The sequence below is a fragment of the Porites lutea genome, chromosome 14, assembly GCF_958299795.1.
Source record: "Porites lutea chromosome 14, jaPorLute2.1, whole genome shotgun sequence".
NCBI lineage: Eukaryota > Metazoa > Cnidaria > Anthozoa > Scleractinia > Poritidae > Porites > Porites lutea.
Window position 1 is genome coordinate 6,032,996 of NC_133214.1, and position 17,641 is coordinate 6,050,636.

The 17,641-nt window shown below is 44.7% G+C and overlaps 4 protein-coding genes across 7 annotated transcripts in view; 3 read left to right on the top strand and 1 right to left on the bottom strand.

The window, feature by feature from the left end:
* The window catches only part of LOC140924631 (uncharacterized), a 412,059-nt gene that overhangs the window by 109,648 nt on the left and 284,770 nt on the right, over positions 1–17,641 (top strand). The window lies entirely within an intron of this gene.
* Positions 1–17,641, bottom strand: part of LOC140924670 (uncharacterized) — a 169,369-nt gene that overhangs the window by 15,108 nt on the left and 136,620 nt on the right. The window lies entirely within an intron of this gene.
* The window catches only part of LOC140924634 (uncharacterized), a 95,965-nt gene continuing 80,094 nt past the window's right edge, over positions 1,771–17,641 (top strand). For both annotated transcript variants that reach the window (XM_073374658.1, XM_073374657.1), the window contains exons 1-5: positions 1,771–1,982; positions 3,094–3,153; positions 14,562–15,795; positions 16,086–16,178; positions 17,219–17,296. In XM_073374658.1, the coding sequence (XP_073230759.1) occupies positions 3,136–3,153; positions 14,562–15,795; positions 16,086–16,178; positions 17,219–17,296 (1,423 nt within the window). In that variant the 5' untranslated portion in view covers positions 1,771–1,982; positions 3,094–3,135. The remainder of the gene's footprint in view (positions 1,983–3,093; positions 3,154–14,561; positions 15,796–16,085; positions 16,179–17,218; positions 17,297–17,641) is intronic.
* On the top strand, positions 5,955–11,092 carry LOC140924905 (uncharacterized). The gene has a single exon (XM_073374895.1). It carries the CDS (start codon positions 6,251–6,253, stop codon positions 11,090–11,092), a length of 4,842 nt encoding a protein of 1,613 aa, XP_073230996.1. The 5' UTR covers positions 5,955–6,250.

Below are 17,641 nucleotides of genomic sequence, written 5' to 3' on the forward strand. Positions count from 1 at the left end.
GTTCTGAGCACTCACTAAGGCGAAAGGCCGGAAATGAAGTAGACAAAAACGCTGTAGCAGTTGTACAGGAAACACAGAGTGGAACCACAAGAAACACAACGAGAGCATCCTCTCAAGCTGAGCCATAAAATACTCATCCGAATGGAGCACCCAAGCTCATGAACCAATGGATGACAAAGTTCCTGAAGCGTGCGTCTAACTCAGGAACGGTTGTTATTACAGGAAAGCGGATAAACAGGAGAGAAGGATATGGTTTGGAATAGTTTGCGAGTTTAAATTTCAAGGCGACAAATTTTCGTCCAACTGGCTCAAAGAAAAGTTAAAAAAGAAAAACTTTGATGTACTGTAACGAGAAAAAAACTTATTGGAACGTTAGTTTCATATATGCACTGTACTGTTCAGACTCAAACACTGCTTTTATCTAGGTGAGTGTGTGATTAAAGCATTAAAACTAAACCTACCGTAAAATTCCGAAAATAAGCCCCTCCATGTATAAGCCCCTCCAAATATAAGCCCCCCAAACGGGTAACGCAAAAAATCCTCCGTTAAATCGCCCCTCCAAATATAAGCTCCCCGGGGGCTTGTACTTGGAAAATTACCCTCGAATACAGAGTAAAACAAAGCAAAAAACGGTAAATTTACTTCCAACTATAAGGCTAGCCCAATCGATTTAGAAACGCAAATTTCCTTCCGTAAATAAGCCCCTCCTGAATATAAGCCCCTCCAAAAATAAGCCCTCAAAAAGGGCCTTTGAAAATTATAAGCCCGGGGGCTTATTTTCAGAATTTTACGGTATTTCGTTGGAAATTTTCTTGATCTATTGTTCATTGTCCGCTTACGGGAGGTTATTTTTGACCCTGCGGATCCCAAATACGTGTCCGTGTCCGTTTGCGAGAGGTGTCCGTTTACGGGGGGGGTTTAAAAATGTAATGTTTGAGAGGAGAAATCGCTGGGAACGCAGTTTGCTGTCCGCAAATGGAAAATGTCCGCTTACGAGAGGTGTCCGTTTGTGGAGGTTTGACTGCAGCTGTGACTGTACGTTGCTCTTAATTTCAACGTTTACGAAACATCGCAAGAAAAATTTGTCAATTAGAAGTGACATGCAAAGTGCAGAATGCACAAATTGACTTTTTTTTATCTACTATATGGTAACACTAATTCTTTCTAGAGGTAACATGTTATTCGAAAGGTAGACTCCATTCAAGTGACCTTCTAGAATTCCAAATCCAATATTCTTATTTCAGTTCATTTCAGTTCCAAATTTTCCTTATCACGTGATTTAGATCCTTGGGCCAATGAAATAGCGCTGCACGCAGTTACTATTTTTTATATAGACCCGAAACTCAAAGACAAACAAACTGAACTTAATATTAGCGAATTCCTCACTTTTGTCTGACTTTTGTCATTAAAATGTCATGTTTACCCGTCTTTTGTCATTATATTAAAATGAGGAAAATTACAAAACTCAGACAAAATTTGCAAATTTAAACCACTACATGAGAAATTTCTGCAATTTGATTGGCTTAGAGCAGTGGTATTTCAGCTTAATTTGAAATACCTGTGGTATAAACAAATAATAGCATGATTTGTACGTGATATTTGGCATTAATACCACTCGTGATATTTCAAAATTGTCTCAAATTTCACTCAACTAACGGCTCGTGAAATTACGTATAACAATGTCGAAATATCACTCGTGGTATTTATGCCAAATCATGCTATTACCTACACAAATTACTCTGACGTCATTCGCGCGCTACGCCGATATCTAGTATCGTTGGTGGATAATACTTGCGAAGTTTGTTCTCTATCATCCACCCCAGCCATAAACTTTTGACTTCTTGTTGTTAGGAACATTCCTGCAAGTATGGGCTGACTTGATTTTGTCAGCAAGCGCCCAGCTATGTAAACTTCTTATCGCATGACTTCTTGCCACGTTCTCTGTCTTCTCTGCAGATTTTCCGCATCGACATATGCTGATGGTAAGAACTGAACTTGTAGTATTCATGTGATCTCTTAGTATACTCTGTCAGTGTCCTCTAATGGAACCTTCCAACGAGATTGCGTGTATCATATCATGTCAAGTTTTTGCAGTGATCTATCAAATTATTAGTCCGAGGGGGGAAATCGCGTGAGTCCTTGATCATGATTTGATAATCAATTTCATATTGACAACGAAACTCATAAAGCTTACACTCCTGAAACGAACACATTGAACCTCTGTTAGTCGAATTAGTCATTTACCCGGTCGGTTATAGTTAGTTTGCAGACCATTTAATTTTCGGCAGTATTAATTTAATTCGAGAAATGTTTCAGTTTGCACACGTCTTATAAGCTTACTCTGTTGTTTGCAAACATGCAGCATAATTTATGCGTCTGTCCTTGGGGTATCGGGGGGGGGGTACTCCATTATATAAGCCATATAGGTATGTGCCGCCCCAAAGGGTAGGGTTTTTGTGCCGTTTTGGTGTGAAAATGGGTATAGACTTTGTCCATTTTGGTCTGGAATTGGGTATGGTTTTTAAGGGAACTACGGGAATGTATGACATACATGTTGTATTTATCATCTCAATTCCAAATGATATAAGAGAGACAGAGAAATATGTAAATTCCTATTTTCTTGCTGTTCCAATCTAAGTAATGATAAAGTAATTTCTTAAAGGCCTGGTCTGAAAACAGGTGGTTAAAAATTCATATTAATATTAAAATTTGGCAGCACTAGCTGTCTGATAACACTTATTCCACTCGATAAATCTCTATATTGCTTGATAGAAATTCCACTGCGGCCAGGACTATAATATTATTTTAAACCTAGTAGGGTTCAGAATTCCCTTTCTTTCTTAATTAGCCCGTATTAGTCATACAAATGTACAGTGTGTAGGAGACAATGAAATTCTGGTTTACCCTGAGAACAGATTTTAGTACCCACGACATTTTCAAATGTTGGTTTACCTGTTACAAAAAATCACCGATCCACAAATTTTATTATAAAAATTAAACTCCCGCAAAGAGAAAGTGTTAAAATGGTACTTGACAACATTGTGCCATTTATTTAGTATTCATGTGTACTTTCTTTCTCTGTTCCTGTTGTAGTGTTCATGTCTGCAGTGTTAAAGGATTTTTAGGATTCCTGTGATGTCCAGGCTGATGGAGGTAAGAAAAATTCATTATCTGTTAGCTATAGTGTTTCTAAAGTGAACAGAAGGTCAATTTTTCTTGGTATCTTACAAGTTGTAAGGTCTGAGATGTGAGAATTAGTTCTAGTTGTGGTTGTGCAGTTGCGTAGGACAAAATCAATTAATTATCCAAAAAAAATTATTATAGCACACAAAAAACTAATCCGCAACCGTAAAATAATTTGTGTAATGGACAAAAATAATTTCAAAGAAGCATAATAATAAAGACGGCAAAAAAAAAAAAAATTCCTGGTGAGGAAAAAATAATTGTGCCGCATGGAAAAGTTAAAAAGAACACAAAAATAATTACAGGCACAGGAAAAAATAATTACAAACAGACAAAATATTAATAGCAGGTACTCATAAAATTAATTCATCAAGAGGGAAAAATTAATCATGCAATTTTGACCAGAACGGGCCTTCATAGTGGTGGACTAGTATCCCATCCAGGGAGGGGTAGGGGGAGTTGTGCTGGGAATAGTTCTTGGCAGTTCACGATACTCAAACCAAGATAAGCTGTTGCTGTGTGCAGGGCTTCAATGGCTTGTTTCAACCCTTTAAGCACCAGTATCCACATACAAATTCTCCAGACTGATCTCTACGCATTCCTTAACCCTTTAAGCCGTAAAAGTGATCAGCTTCAAATTTCTCCTTGTAGTATCACTTCTTTATAAAACACAGTGGTCATGAGAGTTGAGGACCTGATCACACAAGATGAATCTAATTGATACTTCAACAAATTCTCTCCACTACTTCTATTGAAAACAAATAGGGACAACAAATGAAAATTTGAATTTTGATATTAGGGTTTAAGGGTTAAAAGATTTACATGTAGTTAAGAGAGTTTGATTAACGATTAAAGCATTTTCACTAAATGATCATTTTATCAATTTTGTATCTTTAAATGGGCAGTTTACATACATGTAGTCCACACCTTTTAGTGTGGTACAGGTGAACTATGCTGTTTATATACATGTAGTCCACACCTCTTAGTGTGGTACAGGTGTACTGTGCTGTTCACATACATGAGGTCCACACCTCTTAGTGTGGTACAGGTGTACTGTGCTGTTTACATACATGTAGTCCACACCTCTTAATGTGGTACAGGTGTACTGTGCTGTTTACATACAGGTAGTCCACACCTCTTAGTGTGGTAGAGGCGTACTGTGCTGTTTACATACATGTAGTCCACACCTCTTAATGTGGTACAGGTGTACTGTGCTGTTTACATACAGGTAGTCCACACCTCTTAGTGTGGTAGAGGCGTACTGTGCTGTTTACATACATGTAGTCCACACCTCTTAATGTGGTACAGACGTACTGTGCTGTTTACATACATGTAGTCCACACCTCTTAGTGTGGTACAGGTGTACTGTGCTGTTTACATACATGTAGTCCACACCTCTTAGTGTGGTACAGGTGTACTGTGCTGTTTACATACATGTAGTTCACAACTCTTAGTGTGGTACAGGTGTACTGTGCTGTTCACATACATGAAGTCCACACCTCTTAGTGTGGTACAGACGTACTGTGCTGTTTACATACATGTAGGCCACACCTCTTAGTGTGGTACAGATGTACTGTGCTGTTTATATACATGTAGTTCAAACCTCTTAGTGTGGTACAGGTGTACTGTGCTGTTTACATACATGTAGTCCACACCTCTTAGTGTGGTACAAGTGTACTGTGCTGTTTACATACACGTAGTCCACACCTCTTAATGTGGTACAGGTGTACTGTGCTGTTTACATACAGGTAGTCCAAACCTCTTAGTGTGGTAGAGGCGTACTGTGCTGTTTACATACATGTAGTCCACACCTCTTAATGTGGTACAGACGTACTGTGCTGTTTACATACATGTAGTCCACACCTCTTAGTGTGGTACAGGTGTACTGTGCTGTTTACATACATGTAGTCCACACCTCTTAGTGTGGTACAGGTGTACTGTGCTGTTTACATACATGTAGTTCACAACTCTTAGTGTGGTACAGGTGTACTGTGCTGTTCACATACATGAAGTCCACACCTCTTAGTGTGGTACAGACGTACTGTGCTGTTTACATACATGTAGGCCACACCTCTTAGTGTGGTACAGATGTACTGTGCTGTTTACATACATGTAGTTCAAACCTCTTAGTGTGGTACAGGTGTACTGTGCTGTTTACATACATGTAGTCCACACCTCTTAGTGTGGTACAAGTGTACTGTGCTGTTTACATACACGTAGTCCACACCTCTTAATGTGGTACAGGTGTACTGTGCTGTTTACATACAGGTAGTCCACACCTCTTAGTGTGGTACAGGCGTACTGTGCTGTTTACATACATGTAGTCCACACCTCTTAATGTGGTACAGACGTACTGTGCTGTTTACATACATGTAGTCCACACCTTTTAGTGTGGTACAGGTGTACTGTGCTGTTTATATACATGTAGTCCACACCTCTTAGTGTGGTACAGGTGTACTGTGCTGTTCACATACATGAGGTCCACACCTCTTAGTGTGGTACAGGTGTACTGTGCTGTTTACATACATGTAGTCCACACCTCTTAATGTGGTACAGACGTACTGTGCTGTTTACATACATGTAGTCCACACCTCTTAGTGTGGTACAGGTGTACTGTGCTGTTTACATACATGTAGTCCACACCTCTTAATGTGGTACAGACGTACTGTGCTGTTTACATACATGTAGTCCACACCTCTTAGTGTGGTACAGGTGTACTGTGCTGTTTACATACATGTAGTCCACACCTCTTCGCCAGTACCGGTCAGCGGTACTGTAGATAAGGACACGCGCCCTAGACGCTCTCGTGTCTCGCTCTTGAGTTTGTTCTGTATTTCGCCGTTGTGCCTACAGTAGCATTAAAGTAGCAGTTGCTTTACCTGAACCGTGTCATCGATCGACCGACTCTCTCTTTACTGGCGTGGTGGCAGCGCTTCCGGATCTACGCCAAGAAACCGAAAAGAAAACAAAGCCAGAGCTACCCGTACAAACGTCGGTAAGTCGATACTTCGAACACCTTCGTCGCCCAAGCACGATTTATTCGTAAACTTGCAACCAAACCACAACTATGGCGAGTACCCTCCGAGCCCCAAAACAGTGGAGCCTGTCAAAGAACGAGTCCATCAACAGCTTCGAGAACTGGAGACAAAATCTGTTGTACACTTTATCCCTCGACAGCAATTTCGCTCCTTTCCTCGCAGAAGACGCTACGTGGGGGAAAAAGACTAAGTCCCAGCCCCTACGCGGCCTCACAGATGACGGGGAAACCATCCCGATCTCCAGACGCAAAACGGCCCGTCAGAAGGTCAATTTTCTCGAACTAATGCTCGGACAAATAGCCAACTATTGCCCAGTGATATCCAGGACCTCTCTCGTGAAGAACTCGACTTCGATTCACTCTGTTTGGAACATGATTCGTGCACATTTTGGCTTCCAAGTCACAGGCGCCCACTTTCTAGATTTCGCTGGCTTACATTTGGAAGCAGATGAACGCCCAGAGGATCTCTTTCAGAGACTGATGGCCTTCGTGGAGGACACTCTACTCCGTGCAAATAGCCTGTCACACCATGGTGAGGTTACCACAGAAGATGAGGAACTCACCCCCACCCTGGAGAATTTCATCGTTCTCACCTGGCTTAAACTGATCCACCCCGAGCTACCTAAGTTAGTGAAACAGCGGTATGGAACTGAGCTACGATCACGGACTCTGGCCTCCATAAAGCCAGAGATATCTCAGGCCCTTACTTCCCTGCTCGACGAAATACGCACCGCTGATGATGCCAAGATCATGCGCACCGCTGTCACTAACTACCGCAGACCTCTCGGCGTCAAAATCCCGTATAAGGCGACTACACGACCCAGCCGCCCCACTAAGTCCTGTCCCCTTTGCAAACAGGCAGGTCGCCCCGACAACCATTTCTTGAGCGAATGCAATTTCCTTCCAGACCAAGACCGCAAGTACATCGCGAAGGCCAGACAGATCGCCGACATCTTTGATGCTCCCCATGAACCTGAGACCACACCCGACATGACCGACCCAGAAAGCGACACCGACGACGCTAGGCCTGGCCCAGGCCCTAAGGTCTTCCGCATACAAACCCGCCAGTCACCGTACCTAGACATGTTCTACTCCCACTACCCCGTACGAATCACCATCGATAGTGGGGCTACTGGAAACATGATCCGCCACACTGTCGTCCAACGTCTTGGCTGCCACATGACATCTAGCTCCCAGTCCGTCCACCAAGCAGACGGCTCATCCCCCCTTCAGGTCGTCGGTGAGACACGCTTCTTATTAAGCCGCGAAGGCCGAGATTTCACCTTCGAAGGACTCGTCGTTGAGAACCTCGACGTGGACATACTGGCAGGCACCCCCTTTATGGAAACCAACGATATTGCAGTACGCCCAGCTAAGCGCCAAGTGATCCTCCACAACGGTTCCATCGTCAGTTACGGGTCCCCACACCCGGCTACAGTAAACCCCGCCGCACGTCGTGCAATAGTACTCCGCTCTCCCCCCACGTCAATGACCGTCTGGCCCGGAGAGTTTGTTGAAGTCGACCTACCACACGACGTCCCCACTGACTCCGAATACGCCTTAGAGCCTCGAACAGATGCCCCCAGCGTTAGGCAGTTGTCAGCTTCCCAACTGTGGCCCACCCCACGCATAGTCTCTAGCGTGGCAGGAAAGATACGTATTCCCAATCTCTCATCCGAGCCGCACTTCCTCAAGCGAAATGAGCACTTCTGCCAGGTACGCGCCACCTTCACACCAGAACCCCTCGGCGACAACTCACCCCCAACAGCCAAGCCACCTCCCAAACCATCAGTACCTATCCCAGGTACAAAACACTCGTCAGCCGTACGCCTTGACTTAGACAACTTACTTCCCCGGGATATAAGAGCAAAGTTCACTTCGCTGTTGGACGAGTATGACCACGTGTTCGACCCAAACATCAAGGGCTACAATGGTGCGGAAGGTCCGTTCGAAGCAAGAGTCAACATGGGACCTGTAGAACCCCCCCAGCGGAAAGGCCGTCTACCACAGTATGCCCGTCACCAGCTAGTGGAGCTCCAGCAGAAATTTGACGAACTTGAAGCTTTGGGTGTCTTCAGTCGCCCCGAAGACATAAACGTCACGGTCGAGTACCTGAACCCTTCATTTCTCGTCAAGAAACCCAATGGTGGCTCCCGCCTAGTTACTGCATTCGCTGATGTCGGCCGCTATAGTAAGCCACAACCTTCACTCATGCCAGATGTGGACTCCACGTTACGCCATATCGCCCAGTGGAAACACATCATCGCATCGGACTTGACCAGCGCTTTTTACCAAATCCCCCTCTCGCGTGCCTCCATGAAGTACTGTGGGGTAGCTACCCCATTCCGGGGAGTGCGCGTATACACACGGTCGGCCATGGGCATACCCGGCTCTGAAACGGCACTGGAAGAACTTATGTGTCGCGTCCTTGGTCACCTTTTAGAAGAAGGCGTCGTCGCCAAAATCGCAGACGATCTATACTGTGGGGGAAACACGCCACAAGAACTCCTACGAAACTGGAGGAAGGTTCTAGCAGCCCTCCACAAGTGTGACCTCCGCCTCTCCGCATCGAAGACGATCATCAATCCTCGGTCCACAACAATACTGGGATGGATTTGGAACGCTGGCACTTTAAGAGCAAGCCCTCACCGCATCGCCACCCTCGCCTCGTGTCCTGAACCCGAAACCGTTGGCCGCATGCGATCATTCATAGGAGCATACAAGGTACTCTCCCGCGTAATTCCCGGGTGCTCGTCACTCCTTGCACAACTTGATGACACCGTAGCTGGCCGCGAATCTAAAGAACACATACAATGGTCAGACGACCTCCGAACTTCGTTCCTCCATGCCCAGAAAGCCCTCTCCACTGCTCGCACCATCTCGCTACCCAAACCAAGTGACCAGTTGTGGATTGTGACCGACGGGGCGGTCCGTAAGCCTGGAATAGGAGCCACGCTTTACGTCACCCGTGACAACAAACTTCATTTGGCAGGGTTCTTTAGCACAAAGCTACGTGGCTCGCAACCGACATGGTTACCGTGTGAGGTGGAGGCCCTAGCTATTGCCGTTGCCACCAAGCACTTCAGCCCGTACCTAATCCAATCCCTTCACAAGGCCTGCATCCTAACCGACAGCAAACCGTGCGTACAGGCATTTGAAAAACTCTGTCGCGGGGAGTTTTCCGCTAGCCCTCGCGTCTCCACCTTTCTATCAACCGTGAGCCGGTATCAAGCGTCCGTCAGACATGTATCCGGATCTGCGATCCTACCCTCTGATTTCGCCAGCCGCAACGCACCCCCTTGCGAAGACGAAGCCTGCCAGATCTGCGCCTTCACAAAACTCACCCAAGACTCCGTTGTCAGAAACACATCGGTACAGGATATACTGCGTGGTGATGAGCGCCTACCCTTCACCAGCCGCACTGCCTGGTTAGCCATTCAGGCCGAATGTGCCGATCTGCGGCGTACTCGCGCCCACTTACAACAAGGGACACGCCCTTCGAAGAAACTTACCAACATAAAAGATGTTAAACGATACCTGAACGTCGCTACCATTGCAAACGATGGCTTGCTCGTTGTCCGGGGTGATGAACCCCTTGTACCTAGCCGCGAGTGCATCATTGTCCCTCGACAAGTGCTTGATGGACTGCTGACAGCCCTACACATACAGCTCACCCATCCGTCGAGCCATCAACTCCAGGCTGTAACCAACCGGTACCTATATGCCTTAGACATACACAAGGCCATCGACCGCGTGACCCAAGCTTGCCACATCTGTGCCTCTCTACGCCAAACTCCGAAAATGCGCGTGGAGCAGTCTTCCTGCCCCCCTCCCGACGCAGTTGGCGTATCATTTGCCGCAGATGTCATCAAACGCTCAAGACAACTTGTGCTTGTACTACGTGAGTGCGTGACATCGCTTACAGCCACAACCCTGCTGGAAGACGAGCGTCACAACACTCTGCGCGACGCTCTTATCCGTCTTTGTGTCCAACTACGTCCACTAGATGGACCAACAGCCGTCATACGTACCGACCCAGCCCCAGGATTCAAAGCACTCAGGGATGATCAACTACTGAAACACCACAGGATCACCCTTGAGATCGGCGACGCCAAAAACAGAAACAAGAACCCTATTGCAGAGCGGGCAGTACAGGAGGTCGAAAGCGAACTACTCCGCCATGATCCACTAGGCGGTCCAGTAAACCACGTGCAACTCGCCGTGGTCACAGCCAATCTAAACGCGCGCCTTCGCTCACGTGGTCTTTCCGCAAGAGAGATGTGGACCCAACGTGATCAGTTCACAAACCAGCAGATTCCCCTACAAGACCAGGACATCATCCTACGACAACATACACAACGGTTGTCTAACCACCCCCACAGTGAGAAGTCAAAGACACCTATCCCAAAGAGCACCCCCACTGACCGCGTTGCTGTAGGTGATTTAGTCTACCTCTATGCCGATCGGAACAAGACCAGAGCCCGCGATCGCTACCTTGTTGTAGAAATAACCGGCTCGTTCTGCAACGTCAAGAAATTTGTTGGCTCCCAACTCCGCAGCACGTCTTACCGAGTGAAGATGTCTGAGTGCTATCGAGTCCCATCCGAAGTCGTGAACCACAGACCACCTGCTCCCAATAGGGATGCAGACTCATCATCTGACGAAACTCCACAAACACAGCCAGAACCACCACCTCCGCCAATCATTCCGTGCGCGATCTCGACACCTTCTACCCAGGAATTTCCCCACCTTGATGACTTCCCTACCAGCCACGATGAGTCTCACGATACCGTGACCGTGACCCACCCTGATGAAACCAGAGACCCCTATGCTAGCGACAGCGAATCAGATGCCACCCCCCCTCCTCGCTGATCCACACGTGAGCGACGCCGTCCCGCCCGTTTTGAGGACTTTGATATGGATTAATTAGCCAGTGGTCCTCGTGACCCACACTAGAAACTGTTCAAGTTTTATTGTTATTCATGTTAGCCGTTTACATGTACCTAAATTTTTCTATAACCATTGGGCTCATACCATATTTGTAAGAGTAAAGAAAGGAAAAAGAGGTCACGCCAGTACCGGTCAGCGGTACTGTAGATAAGGACACGCGCCCTAGACGCTCTCGTGTCTCGCTCTTGAGTTTGTTCTGTATTTCGCCGTTGTGCCTACAGTAGCATTAAAGTAGCAGTTGCTTTACCTGAACCGTGTCATCGATCGACCGACTCTCTCTTTACTGGCGCTTAGTGTGGTACAGGTGTACTGTGCTGTTTACATACATGTAGTCTATACCTCTTAGTGTGGTACAGGTGTACTGTGCTGTTTACATACATGTAGTTCACACCTATTAGTGTGGTACAGGTGTACTGTGCTGTTTACATACATGTAGTCTATACCTCTTAGTGTGGTACGGGTGTACTGTCCTGTTTACATACATGTTGTCCACACCTCTTAGTTCGGAACAGGTGTACTGTGCTGTTTACATACATGTAGTCCACACCTCTTAGTGTGGTACAAGTGTACTGTGCTGTTTACATACATGTAGTCCACACCTCTTAGTGTGGTACAGGTGCACTGTGCTGTTTACATACATGTAGTTCACAACTCTTAGTGTGGTACAGGTGTACTGTGCTGTTCACATACATGAAGTCCACACCTCTTAGTGTGGTACAGGCGTACTGTGCTGTTTACATACATGTAGTCCACACCTCTTAATGTGGTACAGACGTACTGTGCTGTTTACATACATGTAGTTCACAACTCTTAGTGTGGTACAGACGTACTGTGCTGTTTACATACATGTAGGCCACACCTCTTAGTGTGGTACAGGTGTAGTCTGTGCTGTTTACATACATGTAGTTCAAACCTCTTAGTGTGGTACAGGTGTACTGTGCTGTTTACATACATGTAGTCCACACCTCTTAGTGTGGTACAAGTGTACTGTGCTGTTTACATACACGTAGTCCACACCTCTTAATGTGGTACAGGTGTACTGTGCTGTTTACATACAGGTAGTCCACACCTCTTAGTGTGGTACAGGCGTACTGTGCTGTTTACATACATGTAGTCCACACCTCTTAATGTGGTACAGACGTACTGTGCTGTTTACATACATGTAGTCCACACCTTTTAGTGTGGTACAGGTGTACTGTGCTGTTTATATACATGTAGTCCACACCTCTTAGTGTGGTACAGGTGTACTGTGCTGTTCACATACATGAGGTCCACACCTCTTAGTGTGGTACAGGTGTACTGTGCTGTTTACATACATGTAGTCCACACCTCTTAATGTGGTACAGGTGTACTGTGCTGTTTACATACAGGTAGTCCACACCTCTTAGTGTGGTAGAGGCGTACTGTGCTGTTTACATACATGTAGTCCACACCTCTTAATGTGGTACAGACGTACTTTGCTGTTTACATACATGTAGTCTATACCTCTTAGTGTGGTACAGGTGTACTGTGCTGTTTACATACATGTAGTTCACACCTATTAGTGTGGTACAGGTGTACTGTGCTGTTTACATACATGTAGTCTATACCTCTTAGTGTGGTACAGGTGTACTGTGCTGTTTACATACATGTTGTCCACACCTCTTAGTTAGGAACAGGTGTACTGTGCTGTTTACATACATGTAGTCCACACCTCTTAGTGTGGTACAAGTGTACTGTGCTGTTTACATACATGTAGTCCACACCTCTTAGTGTGGTACAGGTGCACTGTGCTGTTTACATACATGTAGTTCACAACTCTTAGTGTGGTACAGGTGTACTGTGCTGTTCACATACATGAAGTCCACACCTCTTAGTGTGGTACAGGCGTACTGTGCTGTTTACATACATGTAGTCCACACCTCTTAATGTGGTACAGACGTACTGTGCTGTTTACATACATGTAGTCCACACCTTTTAGTGTGGTACAGGTGTACTGTGCTGTTTATATACATGTAGTCCACACCTCTTAGTGTGGTACAGGTGTACTGTGCTGTTCACATACATGAGGTCCACACCTCTTAGTGTGGTACAGGTGTACTGTGCTGTTTACATACATGTAGTCCACACCTCTTAATGTGGTACAGGTGTACTGTGCTGTTTACATACAGGTAGTCCACACCTCTTAGTGTGGTAGAGGAGTACTGTGCTGTTTACCTACATGTAGTCCACACCTCTTAATGTGGTACAGACGTACTGTGCTGTTTACATACATGTAGTCCACACCTCTTAACGTGGTACAGACGTACTGTGCTGTTTACATACATGTAGTCCACACCTCTTAGTGTGGTACAGGTGTACTATGCTGTTTACATACATGTAGTCCACGCCTCTTAGTGTGGTACAGGTGTACTGTGCTGTTTACATACATGTAGTCCACACCTCTTAATGTGGTACAGGTGTACTGTGCTGTTTACACACACGTAGTCCACACCTCTTAGTGTGGTACAGGCGCACTGTGCTGTTTACATACATGTAGTCCACACCTCTTAATGTGGTACAGGTGTACTGTGCTGTTTACACACACGTAGTCCACACCTCTTAGTGTAGTACAGGTGTACTGTGCTGTTTACATTCATGTAGTCCACACCTCGTAGTGTGGTACAAGTGTACTGTGTTGTTTACATACATGTAGTGCACACCTCTTAGTGTGGTACAAGTGTACTGTGCTGTTTACATACATGTAGTCCACACCTTTTATTGTGGTACAGGTGTACTGTGCTGTTTACATACATGTAGTCTACACCTCTTAGTGTGGTACAGGTGTACTGTGCTGTTGACATACATCAATAAATCATACTGGGCCAGTCCATGTGAAGTGTTACAGTACGTAATTATTAATACAGTCTATTATTTAAGAATAAAGGCGGAGGGGAGTGGAGGCTTAAAAGAGAGTGCGGGCTTAATAACTTTCTTCCCCTGAAAAGGGGTGGGGGCTTATTTGGCAAAGGTGGGGGGTTAATAGAGGTATAGAGATATACATATACATTGGACACCACAGGTCGCCCAAACTCTCAAAAAATGTCCTGCATGTTTTTCTAGTCAATTTTTTCAAGTGCAATCGCTGACAGAAAAGCAGTGGAAGACAATGCTCAATTAAAGTTTGCAAGAACTTACTATTAAAAAGGCTTTCTAATAACCCAAGATCAGGCTCTATTTTTTGTTTCTTTTTGTAAATAACATTCCAGTGGGCAAGGCGAAATGAAAAGAGAAATTTTGGGCGACGAAACATAAGAGAGAATACAATGAGAGAATACAATGTATATGAGAACTGCTAAAATTGAGCCTGATCTCAGGTTAGCTTTTTAATAAACGCTTTAATAAATTTACATGTATGCCCTTCTTCTTTTAGAAATTGTCATCCTTTCCAAGGACAGCCTCTACATCACAGGAAGACCATGAAAGCAATTCAGAATCCACTTCCTCGAGGAAATTGAGGGTAACTCTGTTAAGCAGTGAATGGAGATCAACAAAAGGAGGCTTGTCAACCATCAACCGAGAGCTGGCCATTCAGTTGGCTAAACACACCAGCGTGGAGGTCAGTGTTTATCTCCCTCAGTGTATTGAAGAAGATAAACGAGTTGCTGCAAGTCACAATGTTCATCTCATTGAAGCAGATGAAATGGCAGGTTATGACCCTGTTGACTGGTTGTCCTTTCTTCCTGAAAACCATGCAGTGGATTGTGTGATAGGACATGGGGCTGTTCTTGGTCGGCAAGTGCAGGGTATAAAACGACATCGTCATTGTAAGTGGATTCAGGTCGTTCATACAGCTCCTGAAGAGCTTGGTATGTACAAGTCCTACGCAGAAGCCATCTCAAGAGGCGAGAAAAAGCACCAGGCTGAGGTAAAACTCTGTGAAAAAGCTGACCAAGTTGTAGCAGTTGGACCCAAGCTGGCTGAAGCATTCTCAGGTTATCTCCGTGCCTGTGGAAAGGATCAAGATGTTCTTAATCTTACCCCAGGTATCTTCTCTGAGTTTTCTGATGTAAAGCAAGCCACTGAAGAGAGAAAAACATTCAGTGTTTTAGTGTTTGGACGTGGTGACAGTGAAGACTTTCAGCTGAAAGGATATGACATTGCTGCTCGTGCTATTGCCGAGTTGAAAGACGAGCCACAGCCCTATAAGCTGTTGTTTGTTGGAGCTCCAAATGGAGAGGAGGAGAAAGTGAAAGATTTGTTGCTCCAGCAAGGCATTGATCGCAGTCAACTAACTGTGCGTTGTTTTAATGAAAGCAGAGAGAAGCTAGCCCGTTTGTTTTGTGAAGTAGATCTTGTTATAATGCCATCACGAACTGAGGGCTTTGGTCTTGCCGCCCTTGAGGCCTTATCTGCTGGTCTGCCTGTGCTAGTTAGTGGGAACTCTGGTCTTGGCGAGGCCTTACAGGAAGTTCCATATGGTTCAAATTGTGTGGTGGAATCAGAAGATCCTAAAGATTGGGCCAATGCAATCAAAGCTGTTCGGAAAAAAAAAAGGAAGCTGCGACTGAGAGAGGCTAAGCTTCTTCAAGGAGAGTATGCCGAGATATACAGATGGCAGGACCACTGTAACAGACTTGTGGAACGAATGCTTGCCATTTCTCAAGGTAACAGGTTCACTTTTTAATTCAAATTGGTCTTGGTATTGTGTAATCTGCTGACATTAGGAAATGTACATGTGTAAGTTTACGCAGTTACAATGACAACATTAGTGAAAACTTCACAACGATCAATTTGTCTATCTCGTTTAATAAATCCACCAGATAAGTCAACCTACATACATTTGCCAATTTCAGAGAGCATCAAAATTGCGATACCTTTTAACATCTTATTCCCATCCCTGAGGGTCAAAACTAAAGAATTATTGTATTGCTACATTTGTGTACTCTTTTTGTAGGTCCCACTACAGATGAGCAGAATTTATCTATGAAAGCCACTGTGATCTGTCATTATGGAAAACCCTCTCCTTCTGAAAAACGTCTTCATAAAGGTACACTTGAATCTTAGAAACATGTGCAATATGTCCACAAGAGCAATTCATTGTTTTCTATGTAGGAAAGTCTGGGAGGTGTACTTTAATTTGGGTTCAATGATTATTCCTTGCGGGGATGTTAAAGAAACAAGAAATGGTCGAAGCATTGAACAAGATTCGTTTACAACTGGCTTACAAGGTCAAAACGTCTTCACACTGGTTACAGGTTAACAATGTGAGATACTGACAAATAATGCTCGTTTTAGGTTTACTTTTCTCGTGCTAAATAGCGTAATAGACTACTACAAAAGGAAATTGCGTTTTAACGTATACACGGTAGGCTTGGTCTTTTTGTATGGGTTATTCTAAGTGAAATTTTCACCTTGGGACTTTGACATGCTGGCCATTGCCGCGGTGTATAGATTATCAACTAAAAATTGATCGGCCCAGTAAGGTAATCAGGATTCCAGAATCAGGGGAACTTTTGCTTGTGGAATCTGAAATCCAGAAAACGTTTTCTTTTGGAATCCAGAATCCTGGGCTTTGGAATCCGCAATCCAACTTAAGGAATCTGGAATCTCGCTAATGATTGTAATCCGAAATCCAAGTTCCGCTGACAAGGAATCCGGAGTCCAGTACCTAAAATCCAGAATCTAAGACTGTTTTGGTGGTGGAATTGACCTGCTCTGTGTTTCTGTTTGATTACCGTAAATTCTCTATTAAGCCCCCCTCTCTCAAATAAGCCCCCTGTCTGTAGTAACCCCCCCTTTTCAGAGGAAGAACGTTAATAAGCCCCCCTCCCCTCCCCTATTTATTCTTCACTAATAAACGATAGACTTTATTAATCAATCACGACTGTAAAACTTCATGTGGACTGATAGCCCCGGTAGTCTGTTTAGCCTACGAGAAACCTCATTCTGAAAAACGTCTTGAGCGAGGTACATGTGAATTCCCTACTTGAAAAAAAAAGAGCACACAAGCACAAGTTTTGTAGGGAATTAGCTGGGGTGTATTGGGGCAAAAATATTTGGATGATCACTAGTCTGGTTTAATTTCAGGTTCAAAAACGGGGAAAAGGCCTTTGTCTCCAAGTAGCACTCCAGCATCAAAAGTCCCAAAATGTTTGGGAGATGAAGGTAAAGTTTGTTTATGCATGATAACGTTTATAACCGTCGTGTGGCTCCCCCTCCTGTTTTAGAGATGGATACTCAAGATGCTAGAGTCACTTTTACCGGTTCAATAGCAAAACTTAAACTTCTCAAGTTTGACGCACACTCTCTCTATTTCGAGAGTCCTTCGTATTTCGCAAAGTTGAACCTATTGAGTACAGAACTTTTTGTTCACATTTTGTCAAACTGCATTCAAGTCCTGTTCTTGTCAATTCCTTGTGAGATGGTTTATGGGGAAGGTCTTAGTGCCTAATGATTTACTTGTGCGAAGGTAGTGTGGCAAAACAAAGTGATGCTTTACTAGTTTGACTG